Source organism: Cydia fagiglandana, chromosome 8, assembly GCF_963556715.1.
Source record: "Cydia fagiglandana chromosome 8, ilCydFagi1.1, whole genome shotgun sequence".
Taxonomy (NCBI): Eukaryota; Metazoa; Arthropoda; class Insecta; order Lepidoptera; family Tortricidae; genus Cydia; species Cydia fagiglandana.
Genome location: NC_085939.1, coordinates 19352654 through 19366315, shown reverse-complemented (window position 1 = coordinate 19366315; position 13662 = coordinate 19352654). Strand labels below are relative to the sequence as shown.

Here is a 13662-nt window from a genome sequence, read left to right as displayed (position 1 = left end):
GCGGCTGTAATAATCTACTACCACTAGCAGGTAGTCATTGTTAGGTAATGGTCCTAAAAGATCCATCGCGACATCAACCCACGGAGCTAAAGGAAGTTCGCGTCTCTTCAGGGGTGTTGGAGGATTTGGTAGTCCTACAAGGGTGCAACTCTTGCAGGATTTAACCAAATTTTCTGCATCCTTGTCGATTCTTGGCCACCACACCTTTGACCTGAGCCTACCCTTCATTGCAACAATCCCAGGGTGGCCTTCGTGCGCAGCGTCCAGTACTCCTTTCCTCAATTTCTGAGGTATCACAATTCGGTTTCCTCGAAGTAAAATATCACCGTAGAAACATAGCTCATTCTCAAATATTTTATAACCTTTGACAGACTCATTCCATTCTTTTTCATATACTCCCTTTTTAACGCCTCTTACTTCTTCATCATTCACCGAAGCTTCAATAATGGCAGACATTGAAATCGCATGTGGTCTTGCTTGCTCGACAATTTGATGTATATGTTCGTCTCCTCCTCTAGATTGTGCATCTATCAATTTGCATAGGCGAGATAACGGATCCGCGATATTCACCTTTCCTGGCCTGTAGATTACGTTATAATCATATGATTGGAGTCTCAGCACCCAACGTTCAATGCGTGCACAAGGCTTTGATTTTAGTCCAAACAATATTTCCAATGGCTTGTGATCTGTAATGAGATCAAACTTCTTGCCGAATAGAAATATATTAAAATGTTCAACAGACCAAACTAGTGCAAGAGCCTCTTTCTCCGTTTGACTGTATTTTCTTTCGCAGTCTGTTAGTGTCCGGTTTCCATACGCGATTATTCGCGGGCCATTTGAATCAGTTTGTATTAGAATAGCTCCAAGGCCAACAGGGCTCGCATCAGCAATAACTTGGGTTTTGTCATTAATATCGTAATATCCTAGCGACTGTATTTTGCTTAGTGCCTCTTTCAGCTCTGTAAATGCCCTGTCTTGTTCACTAGTCCAATATGGTTTGATGTCAGCCTTTTTTCCCAGTTTTTTCCTTAACAATTCTTTTAAAGGTTCCGTTCTGGTGGCTAAATTAGGCAACCACTTGTTTACATAATTCACAAGTCCTAAAAAACTCTGTAGTTCTTCTATTGTTGCCGGAAGCCTGAAGTTAGAAATGCTCTCCATATACTTTGGTAATGGTTTCACTCCACTTGGTGATAGTTCGTGTCCCAAGAAATGGACCTTCCTTACCTTGTATATGCACTTCTGTTCATTGAGTAGTATGTCATTTTCCTTAAGCACTTTCAACACCATTGCCAGTCGCATGTCATGTTGTTCTTCATTGTCTCCAAAAACTAATATGTCATCTATGAAGTTTAACACTCCGTCACATTTAACTAAAAGCTTTTCCAAAACTTTTTGAAATATCTCTGGAGCGCAAGAAATTCCAAACATGAGCCTTTTATATTGGTAGAGCCCTTTAGCTGTTATAAAGGTGGTTATGTGTCTACAATCCGGGTGTAATTCCAACTGGTGGAAAGCGTCCTTGATATCAAGCTTACTAAAATATTTAGCTTTTCCAATTTCCGGTAATAGTTTATCCATACATGGCAAAGGATGATTTTCCCTTAAAATAGCGGTATTGGCACGTCGCATATCCACACACAGCCGCAAATCTCCATTTTCTTTCATAATGGGCACCATTGGAGACACCCATCGTGAAGGTCCATTAACTTCTTCAATGATGTCTCGAGCAAGTAAGTCTTGGATCTTGTTCTCAACTTTTTGTTCTATAGGTAATGGTATTCTCCGGTATGGCTGTGATACTGGTTGTACACTTTGGTCAATAGGGATTTCTACCAGTACATCCTTGAGCTTGGGAAACGGTTTTGAATTGACATCTTCATCAATTTTATTCACATCTACACAAATTTTCAAGACGCCCAGACGTGTTGCCGTTTCTCTGCCTAACAAGTCTTGCGTGCCTCCCTCAATAACATAAACTGTTGCATTTTCTTCGCGACCATTTGCCTTTATTATAGTTTCAAATGATCCTTTAACATTGAGTGGAGTGTGACTGCCATATGCCATAAGAGATCTGGTGGGGTTGGATGTTTGGTTGGTTGCTATAGCTCCTAAACTTTTCAAGGTTTCCCAAGTTTCTCCTGTAATAAGGTTGGGCCTGCAACCAGAATCAACCAGCAAATCAGTCTTGATTCCACCCAAGGTGCATTCAATTATGGCATCGTTGTCAATATTAAAAACATAATCAACTTCAACTCTTGCTTTTTTGTTTCCCTTTATGTTTTTACTTGAGTGATTATCCAATTTCCTTTTCATGCCACTTGTTCTGCAATATTGACGGAAATGTCCCCTCTTGCCACAACCAAAACAAGTTTTAACCAATGCAGGACACTCTTTGCAATCGGTTTGATGGTTCTTCTTCCCGCAACGTCCACAAAGTATTGTATTACTTTTTCCGTGTGTTTCTTCTTTCTTAGTTCTGTAAGCACCATCCTTCTTATTTCTATTATAAATGGCATTAACTTCTTGGTTTTCTTGCTTATTATCTGAGCTTCCTTGTTTTTTATCATATATTTCTAATTGGTCATTGACTACTTCTAATGTATTCGCCTCAGTCACTATCTTTTCTAAGGTAATGCTGTCACCTATTGTGAGAATCTTCTTGCGTAGTTCAGCTGAATTACATTTTTCAGTGATCTGGTCAATCAAGTGGTCATCTTTTTTATCGAAACTGCATTTCTCAGCTTGTTTCCGAAGTCGGACTAAAAAACTTTCAAACTTTTCTTTATCTTCTTGTTTGATCAGTCTGAACATGTGACGTTCAAAAACCCGGTTAGTCTTGGGAACGAAGTATTCATCAAGTTTTTTTATTGCTGTGTCGAAAACATCTACTCCCGCTGCAGCTTTAACCTCTGCACCAGGTAAGTTGTAGTAAATATCTTGCAGACTTGTTCCCCCGAAATGCAGTAATGTGGCTCGTTTCTTCACATCTGATGTGACATCTGTGGCATCAATATATATAAATAATGACCTCTTCCATCTCTCCCATTTGCTGCCGATGGAACTTCGGTCACCATCCAAGTCCAGCCCCTCCAGGGTCAGCAATGGTTGTTGAGTCATAGTAGCGTAAGTTACGGCAACCTGAAATACCAAATTAGTTCGTAACCAACAGGTTAATCACCTGACTGTTTTCAATTTAATGAAGGTTGTCAACCAGTTCCAATTTAATGGAGGTGTTCCTTTGAACCACCAGACTATTTCCAATTTAATGGAGGTTGTCAACCAGACATTTCCCAATTTAATGGAGGCCATGCCGACCAATTCCAATTGAATGGAGGTATTCATTTGAACTACCAGACTATTTCCAATTTAATGGAGGTTGTCAACCAGACATTTCCCAATTTAATGGAGGCCATGCCGACCAATTCCAATTGAATGGAGGTATACATTTGAACTACCAGACTATTTCCAATTTAATGGAGGTAGTCAACCAGACATTTCCCAATTTAATGGAGGCTATGCCGACCAATTCCAATTGAATGGAGGTATACATTTGAACTACCAAACTATTTCCAATTTAATGGAGGTTTGTCAACCATATTCAATTTAATGATAAGTTTGTACTTCATTAAATAACGTAGAATAAATATGCGTATTATTTGAGATGAACTCCGCTGGAAAATAAGAACTAAACATTTTAATTTTGATTTTTATTACACCTGCTACACACCATTGGCAATAATGCTATATATATATAACTAGCAGTTCAAATGTAATATTCTCATGATAGATTGCAATAACTAAATAAATAATATGGATTTATACAACCCGGCAGCCATTTTGTATATATTTCACATGACTGTGCATCCTAAGAGTGAATAAGTACAACTATATTATTTTAAAGTTGAATGACGTAAACTAAAAAAAAAAACATATTAAATGCAATGCTAACATTGAAATTAATAACAATGTACGAATCTCAATTGAGAATGCAAAATGAACATTGTTTTTTACTATTTTACGCTGTTAAGGTTCCTCACTTGTTTGTATACAAGCCGGGTTAAACAAACCCAACTTTTCCATTAAAAAGCCCACTTACATAATGATATATGGCATTTAATGGTAGAAACGATCAAATTTATTGTACAAATAGTGTATTGTATATGAGGCTTGGCAATATAACGATGTTATTTTAATTTTGGAATGCCTTTATAACCTAAGTTTTCTTTTGCCGAAACTGGTCATCCATTTCCTTGAGATTTTAGCAATGAAGCTTACCTTTTTTTCTCGTCGCCACTTGTCGTGTATGTTAATCCTGATATTAGATAACTCCTATCACCAACACTGGCTCGACAATGCCCTCGCACAATAATTAACTCCACTTCCTTGATAGTAAACGCATAGCCCGCAGCCATCGTACCACAGACAAGTGAAGTCCTTTTCACGGCTTTCCCGCCAGTACAAGGACACACGAGACAGCGTATGTATGCTATTTAAGCCACTCTCATAACCGCATACACTACAGTAGGTATAACTAAGTACTCAATATTTATTAAGATCAATCTGTCTGTCTGTTACCACTTCGTGCTTAAACTCTGAGGGGTGAATGTGTAGGTCATATTGAACAACATTTACTATGGAGCCAACTCTGAAATCGCGAAAAAAATCTGACTGTTCCATAGAAATTGATTCGCCGAAATGTATGACACGGCAGATTTTTTGTACGTTTTTGGGGTTAACACGTAAAAGGTGTTTAGTATGACCTATATATTCATCCCTCAGAAAAATATGGCCAGACACACGTCACACATAGTATACCGTGTAATGAAAGGCATGGAGATAGTTTGAGTCCCGGGTAGACATAGGGTAGTTTATATCTTGAAAATGATCAATGGAACTGCTAAATAAAATTACAAATTACTTAAATATTACGTGATCGGTGGTCACGTAGTGTTTTCCATAGAAAACGAACTGCCGGAAGGTCCGGCCCGGCCTTAGCCCGGTCTAGCGTGACTCATCCTTAATTCTTAGACGAAGTCGCGGGAAGAAGCCAGTAACACCAATATTTCTAATCAATAAAATAAACAGGCTTTAGTTCCGTAATGGTTTTTCCTTCAACCCTAGTACCTACGCACGTCCCTACACACTTCTCTCACGGAACCCAGCATAGGAAATGTGTCGTGTGAACTGTTTTTATGGGCATTGTCTTGCAACAATCGGTGAGCACTGATATCATAAATATCATAATATGTGTTACCTTATAAAACAACTATAGCGACCCGCCCCGGCTTCGCAAGGGTTAACAAATTATACACCTAAACCTTTTTCAAAAATCACTCTATTGATAGGTGAAAACCACATGAAAATCCGTTCAGTAGTTTTTGAGTTTATCGCGAACAAACATATAGTCGACTCAATAGTCGACTCAGGGAACGAGACAAAGATTTACACTTTTCACGATATGCCTAGGAATTTCACGATCTGCCTGATCTTATCGCCCGCCGATTAAACAACGGCTAGAGGTTACCAAGTTTTATGAATAAGGGGGATTGTTACGTTTATCGCCATTTGCCAATACCGTAAATAAGTATCACACAAGATGGGTGAACAAACCATCGCGGAATGGCGCCCTTGTTGTGTAAACAGATCTAGACACGCGGCAGCGTGTCAAGCCAAGTTCAAGCAAAGGAACTGGCTAACCAGCGCCAAGTGTAATATTACACGAACCACTTGGTGCCACTTTTGACCCTTCTATAACTCAAAACATCTTTAACGTAAACACATAAAACTACGTGTGTTTAATTATATCCATAAGGACATCTAGAAGCCCAAATTTCATGAAGCTAGCTCAAACGGTTATAAAGATATGAAGGTCAAAAAGTCGTAAATTTTAAGACTGACTGACATACCTATAGTACCTAAACCTAACCTACTTCCAGATGACCTAGAAGGATGAAATTTGGAATCCAGCTCAGTTATTGTGTGAAAGCGTAGGAAAAAATCTAAAAATTAAAAAAAGTTATAAAATAGGGGGGGTCCCCATACAAAAAAAACATTTTTTATTGTGACTGACATATAAGTACCTAAACCTAACCTACTTCCAGATGACCTAGAAGGATGAAATTTGGAATCCAGCTCAGTTATTGTGTGAAAGCGTAGGAAAAAATCTAAAAATTAAAAAAAGTTATAAAATAGGGGGGTCCCCATACAAAAAAAAACATTTTTTATTGTGACTGACATATAAGTACCTAAACCTAACCTACTTCCAGATGACCTAGAAGGATGAAATTTGGAATCCAGCTCGGTTATTGTGTGTAAGCGTAGGAAAAAATCCAAAAACAAAAAAAAGTTAATAAATAGGGGGGGTTCCCATACAAATTTATTTTTTATTGTGACTGACATATAGTACCTAAACCTAACCTACTTCCAGATGACCTAGAAGGATGAAATTTGGAATCCAGCTCGGTAATTGTGTGTAAGCGTAGGAAAAAATCTAAAAATAAAAAAAGTTAAAAAATAGGGGGGGTCCCCATACAAAAAACCTGTAATACGCGCTAAACAACCGGCCAACGGTGTGTCGTTGGCGGCGCGCGGCACCACATAATTAATACAAAGAACAGAAGTAAAAAACATGCAGCGGAAACACAAGAAAAAACATTTAATCTCAATACCTGCCTAGTTTTCTTTACAAAAAGTATTGATATCCCATCAAAAACATAAATGTAAAAAAGGAGAGCCAAGTTCAATACAAAAATTATGCTTGGCTGTGGGGTTCGCCGCAAAAAGAATGGAGATTTAAATGAGTGCCAAGTTCTATGCAAAATCCAAATATGTATTTATAGGAGCAAAATAACATTATAAACAAGTATTAAACTCTATTTCTTTGCTTTATTGGATACCTATAACAATTGCTGTTATTTAAAAAAAATGTGAGATCTTAAAGTAGGTTAGATTTGGCTTGGCCAGTTTTTATCAGAATTACAAAATATATATGTTGAATAACTTTATAAAATGACTGATGTAATGAAAACTGGCCAAGTCAAATCTAACCTGCTTTAAGATCTCGCATTTTTTTAAATAACAGCAATTGTTATAGGTATCCAATAAAGCAAAGAAATAGAGTTTAATACTTGTTTATAATGTTATTTTGTTCCTATAAATACATATTTGGATTTTGCATAGAACTTGGCACTCATTTAAATCTCCATTCTTTTTGCGGCGAACCCCACAGCCAAGCATAATTTTTGTATTGAACTTGGCTCTCCTTTTTTACATTTATGTTTTTGATGGGATATAATCATAACAGCATCACTTTAAATGGCGGAAAACACGCACTTAAGTATACGACTTATTAAAAAATAACACGTAATAATGGGTCATTGCGGATCCTACAATAATTAGGTCATATAATGTTGTTTTCATAAGACAAAGGTTTATCAAAATTATTCAAGCGGTTATGATTATGAGTTTTGCAACGTACTCGTAAGTGGAATCATGATTTTGCTTTGACGTAAATGAGTAAAAAAGGACCAAACTGTACCCGTTAATTAGGTAATATTGTAAGTATTTTGTCGATTGATAGTTCGGTTAGAATGGTCGGTCGGTTCGGTCACTTCAAATTAATACGAAATCAATGCTTTACACACATTTTCTCTAAACTAAGCCACTTAATTAAGTGACATTCTTTAAAATAATAAAATTAAATAATAATAATAATGCCCTCTCGCGCATGAGAGGAGGACTGTGCCCAGCAGTGGGACGTATATAGGCTGAATTAGTTATTTATTTAATAAAGTAATATTAATAAAATTAATCTATTAATTATTATTTTCAAGTTATAATGTAGGTAGCCTATTTTTTTAGGCTTCACATGGTTATCCTAACATAATGATTATGAAGAAGTTTAAAGAATTTCAAATGAACACTTTCCTCTTTGGTTATCCTTATCAGTGTCCTTCTGCCAGTTACACGAAAGTCACCCTGTATAGGTACTAAATGATACGCATTGACATTAAAATAGGTATACACGTGTATAACAATAAAATATTTTTATTCATACAGAAATTGCAGTCATTTATGTGTAATGAACTTGTCAAAATGTAATGTAATTAAATGTTTTATTATTATTACTCTTGATTCATCTCCATGAGAAAATATAAAAATCAGAGATCACGTCACAAAATACGCCTTGGCCCACTTCATAAAACTGGGGTTACATTGCCTGTCCTTTTAGTTTAAAAAAATTTTACTTAGTATTGTCAAAAAGTTTCTCAAAAAATAAAACTTTCGCAACTGAACCCTCCGTTCCATCAGTTTACATAGTTTTATTTCATTTATTAGACTTCTTAGAAGTCCTGTGGCATATAGGTACTCGTACTTAATTATGACATTGTTGCAAATGTATAGTGTTGTTTTTATCGTGCAGTAAAGAAATCTAAATATAAATAATAATAAATCATAATATACAGGGTGATCAATGCAATTAAGATAACTTTCACATTATTATTGTGTTATGTGCTGTGTGCTGTGTACTAATGTTTGTAAAATGCGTATAACAAATGAAGCACAACATTAAAAATGTGTTCCTTGTGACTTATGATTCGCACCATCAACAATAACAACGAAAAAACTTGCAGAATTTATACCTAACATTGTTTACAGAGACTTCGACCAGGTTCGATTCCCGGTTATGCATGAGAGTTAAAAAAAAGTTTGAATATCATTATTATTAAATCTAAAATCGAAGCCATTGTTCCTAAGAACAGATATCGCTATCTCACATAGTTTCTGACTTCTCCCTTCTGACCCATTTGGATTGATCATCCTGTACGAGTATACCCGTGGTCTACAGACAAGAAGTTAATTATTATGAATATTCATAATTATTTTTTATTTATATTATGAATTATCATGAAAAAATATTATGGGACATCATTACACAAATTGACTAAGACCTATTTGTCAATAATGATTGATTGATTGATAAATTGATAATGATGACTTTAACGGTCATATACTGAATGATTTATTCTCACGCAGTGTGGAGCCAGCATAACCCGGCCATTATACGGCCGCTCTGCAGATTCACTTGCACTGTTGCGTAACGCCGGGACCGTGAAATCTGGCTTGTTGTTCTTTTTTAGGGTTCCGTACCCAAAGGTTAAAACGGGACCCTATTACTAACACTCCGTTGTCCGTCCGTATGTCCGTCTGTCCGTCACCTGTGTCTCATGAACCGTGATAGCTAGACAGTTGAAATTCACACAGATGATGTATTTCTGTTGCCGCTATAAAAACAAATAATAAAATCAGAATATAATAAATATTTAAGCGGGGATTCCATACAACATAATTACTGATATTCGTAATGCATGTTAATTATAATGTTTTGAAAAGATGTGTCCCGCCAAGTTTGTTGCCGGTCCCATATTGGGATACCCTCCTCCAATTGAGGGGGGATTTAAATCTTCTCGGGGCAGAGGTGTACGGTTGGAGCCGGTAAAGGTTTATCTGACGTTCATAAGCGCATTGTAATATGCCTACTTGAATAAACAATTTTTTATCTTTATCTTTAACAAACGTGTTTTTTGCCGTTTTTTGCGTGCACAAACCCATATGATGTAATAAATTAATTAGTCGTGAAGAGTCGTGGAATGTTTAGAGCTCTATACATTCCAGGTCTTTTCTCTTTCCGCACAGATTCTATGCAGTAATAACATTTTCACGGTGAAGAAATTATTAGTTCTAACAAAATAGCTTATCTATATGCTGTCCGTAATTTGCGGTTTATGAACACAGTTTATAATTTATGTGTGTAAATAAAGATATTTTCTAACAATGGAACCTAACAGAAACGTGTTAAACTAAGTTTAGGTTTATCTGGGTTTATCGCTAGGAACATAGTCGTGGTAAGTGCCAATGAGTTACATTTGTGAGTCTATTGTTGTACCTAGCTACTCATCTTTATTGTACTTCGTTTATCTTATTACCTACCTAGGTACTCATACTTAAGTCATAAACATCAGGTGCCCATAATCGTGATAGCTCACGTAAATTAAACTGCAAAACGTAATTCAAGACCAAAACAATGTTGCCACTGCAATAATTTGTTTGTAAAATAGTAAATTCCTTTTGATAAATAATCACGCTAAGATAATTTATTTATTAGTAATTTTACTCGTACGATTTAAAACAGTACTTTTATTTACTTATTTTTACATAAATACAAGACGCGCTAGTAAAAAGTGGCAACATATTCTTACTTTTTTTGGTCTTGAATTACCTACGATTTGCAGATAATGTAAAAAAAATGTTATAAGTAAGTATCTGTAATAGGTAGGTACCTACCAGGGTATTAATACTATTAATGCACTTTTCGTTATCAAAGTATTCTTGTTTTAACCCTTTGATACATTTTTTCTTTTTGGCTGCGACTAGTGAATTGTATGAAAATCTTGCAAACTGTAATTAATACTTATGCTAGAGATTAACTTTGTAAATTTTCGTTTCATAGGTATTCTAAAATTAATCTATTTCTGTTAAAGAATATCCCGTATACATACACAGTTAAAAAGTAGATTTGGTATTTTTATTTTTTACTCAATTAACGATTCTTACCATTACCAATCTGCTCTGTATCACTTAAACGACCTAATACTTCCGGGAACGACCTTCGTGTCCTTCCACCCTGTATAAATGTGGTTCAGGAAGGGGTCGGACTGAAAATCAGCTCTGCTGTTCAAAAAACCTATTACCTACCTAGATTACCCTCTATTTTTTTGATGTGTGGCAATAAATATTTTGGTTACTGACACCCTTGGTTACAGTGTACATAGGTAATTAATATTAAGGCCTCCTTCCTATTTCTCCGCGTATCCCTATCCTCAGAAGTCTCCCACCAGATACGATAAGAGCGACCATCATAAGCCCACTAAAAAGTATGTAAACTTACAGTTTCTCAGCCAGTTTGGCCGCCGCCGGAGCCTCCGCGTCCACATCTTTGATCTGAAACAGTAACACTTAAATTAGATTTGGGACATTTTAATTTAAGGTGTAAAGACTATTTTTGCAATCTGGATTTTTTAAATGTTATTTCTATCACTAGCTCATTTGTATTTAGTTCTAGCTCTTTTGATTCTAATAAGAGACAAGAGGCAGACAAGAAGTGATTTTTATTTACCTTCCGTTACTATATAATTATATATTTCATAGTTTTTTAATGACGGCAACGTAATGGAAGGTACGAAAAATTTATGGAAATTATGAGACACTTTTTTCTCCTATTATAGTTCGTTTTTTTTAGCATTAGAAAGAACTCCACAGAAGTAAGCGTGCAGTTTTTATCAGGCTCGTTATTTGTTAATAATTATTGAATTATCTAATGTAGCATGGTCAATACATATAATTTACTTCAAATTATTACCGCTAAAAGTGCCGGATTTGGAACCACAAGCTTACTTCTGCGAAGTTCTTTCTAATGCTAAAAAAAACGGACTATAGGATCGGAAGAGCTCGTGATTCTGAGATTTTTGAGTAGAAATATTTTTACATACAAAATTTCATACTTGCTCTAATTTTTAGGGTTCGGTACCCAAAGGGTAAAAACTCTGGGACCTTGGTACTTAAGACTCATGAACCATGATAGCCACAGTTGAGATTTTCACAGATGATGTATTTCTATAGCCGCTGTAACAACAAATACTAAAAAGTACGGAACCCTCGGTGGGTGAGGGCGAGAGTCCGACTCGCACTTGTCCGGTTTTTTAAGGAAATTAACAGTGACAACGCCCGAGTTTCCGCTGCAGCAGTAATGTTGCAACAGTAATGCAGCTACCATTACAGCTTGGCAAAAAAGAGTATAAATTAAAAAGTGGCAACACTGTAGTGTCATCACTTTCAAACCAATTTATTTAAAGAAAACGGGACGACACTACAGTGTTGCCACTTTTTAATTTATACGCTTTTTTGCCAAGCTGTAGAATGTCAGTTTAAGCCGACTTAGATGTTTTGTGCAAGTTGCAACCGAAGTTGAATCTCTCCGGCGTCCTTGACCGGCGCCTGCGCTGCGTCGTCGCGCTACATTAGTTCCGACTGACCGCTAATTGTGATACTAGATTACAAACAAATTAGAACGGTTTAAAGTTAATGAAAGTTACGATTGAAAAAATTATGAATAATACGTTTAAAAAAAAGTAATATAAATACCGAGGTACTTATAGTTAGATAAAAAAAAAGAAAAATGCAATATATAATTATTTTAGTGGAGATAAGCAAGTAGGAAAGCGGAGCTTGGCAAAGGCCGGGATAACGCTAGGTAGAAGTATAGTTGGATTAGTTTGCCCTTGCAAATATAAATATAATTGTTTTAACGATTGAGAATTTTAATATGAAAATTTTAACTACGATTTTGCGTTAGAACCCATTTAAGAGATTTGCCTCTTAATTTGCTCGGTTTCCCAGATATATTATGAAGATAATGTACAACAACTACAACAATAACAACTTTGTAAGACGGATACTAATACTTTATTGTTTATTTGTATTTACCCGTGTTTACAACAATTTGCTCGCCTTTACAACTTAGTTGCAAAGTAAAGACGTCATAATTAGCTAATGCCACAGCAAATTAACATCAACTTTGCTCATCCTTGCTTGAGATAAGGTATCGTCTTACCATGTTAGTTAGAGGAGGCATAGATAAAACGGTAGATTATTTATACAGAGTGGAACATTTCTAGGGACTGATCTAGTGTTATCTAAAGTGATCTACAATCAAGTTATTATAATTGTAAATCTGGATTAAAAAGTAAAACAAAATCATAAAAATGAAATATTTTTATATCAGTGACAACCCTACAGAGTTATTGACACATATCATGTCATTAATAGGATCTTCTTGCTAAGGTTGAAACACAGATTTTTGCACTAATGTTTAAAAAACTATCTCAAAAACGGTTAAGGAGCCCACTGATCAAAAGTTCGCCGGACGGTATTGGCCTGTTGTTCGGACCTGTCAAAATTTTGTTCTAACTGACAGGCCGATACCGTCCGGCGGACTGTTAATCAGTGGGCCCCTTCAGAAATATTAACGTGATTAATAAACTACATAGCCTAAACAATTGTTCCGGGAAACGAACGAGAAATTCCCCGTTTGCATAAATGTCCCTCGTTCTGTTACACCCGATATACTTAGTAGTCGAGTACAAGTATTGAAACCAATTTAAAAAGACCTCAAGAAACTCAAAATTAAAAAAAAATGCAAAGGGCCTTAAGGGCTCTTTTACAAGTCAATACAACATTTACAGCGACATCATATGGTGAAAAATACGCATCATTTATATTTTACACAATGGATAAAAATTAAAAAAAATATAACTAACTAAAAATAAATACCTAATATTATAAATATTTTCCGACAACGTGATTCACATTTTTTTAAATAATGTAGGTACATTAGTTTCAATAGTTTGTTTACTTTGTTTGGCTTTATTAATTTGTCGTCACCTAAATTAAAACCTATTAATCTACTTAAACTCATTTACAAAAATAAACAATGTAATATGAACCTACAGGTAAGTAGTATGTCTTAATCTACCGTCGCCCTCACTGTTAATTGTACATCGGTGGACCTTATGCTTTTTGTAATAAGGCCCACCGAAGTAC

General features: G+C 35.7%; 1 protein-coding gene across 2 annotated transcripts in view; it reads right to left on the bottom strand.

Moving 5' to 3' along the window:
* The window catches only part of LOC134666753 (neprilysin-4-like), an 88066-nt gene that overhangs the window by 47879 nt on the left and 26525 nt on the right, over window positions 1-13662 (bottom strand). For both annotated transcript variants that reach the window (XM_063524025.1, XM_063524023.1), the window contains exon 2: window positions 10952-11004. In XM_063524025.1, coding sequence (XP_063380095.1) covers window positions 10952-11004 — 53 coding nt within the window. The remainder of the gene's footprint in view (window positions 1-10951; window positions 11005-13662) is intronic.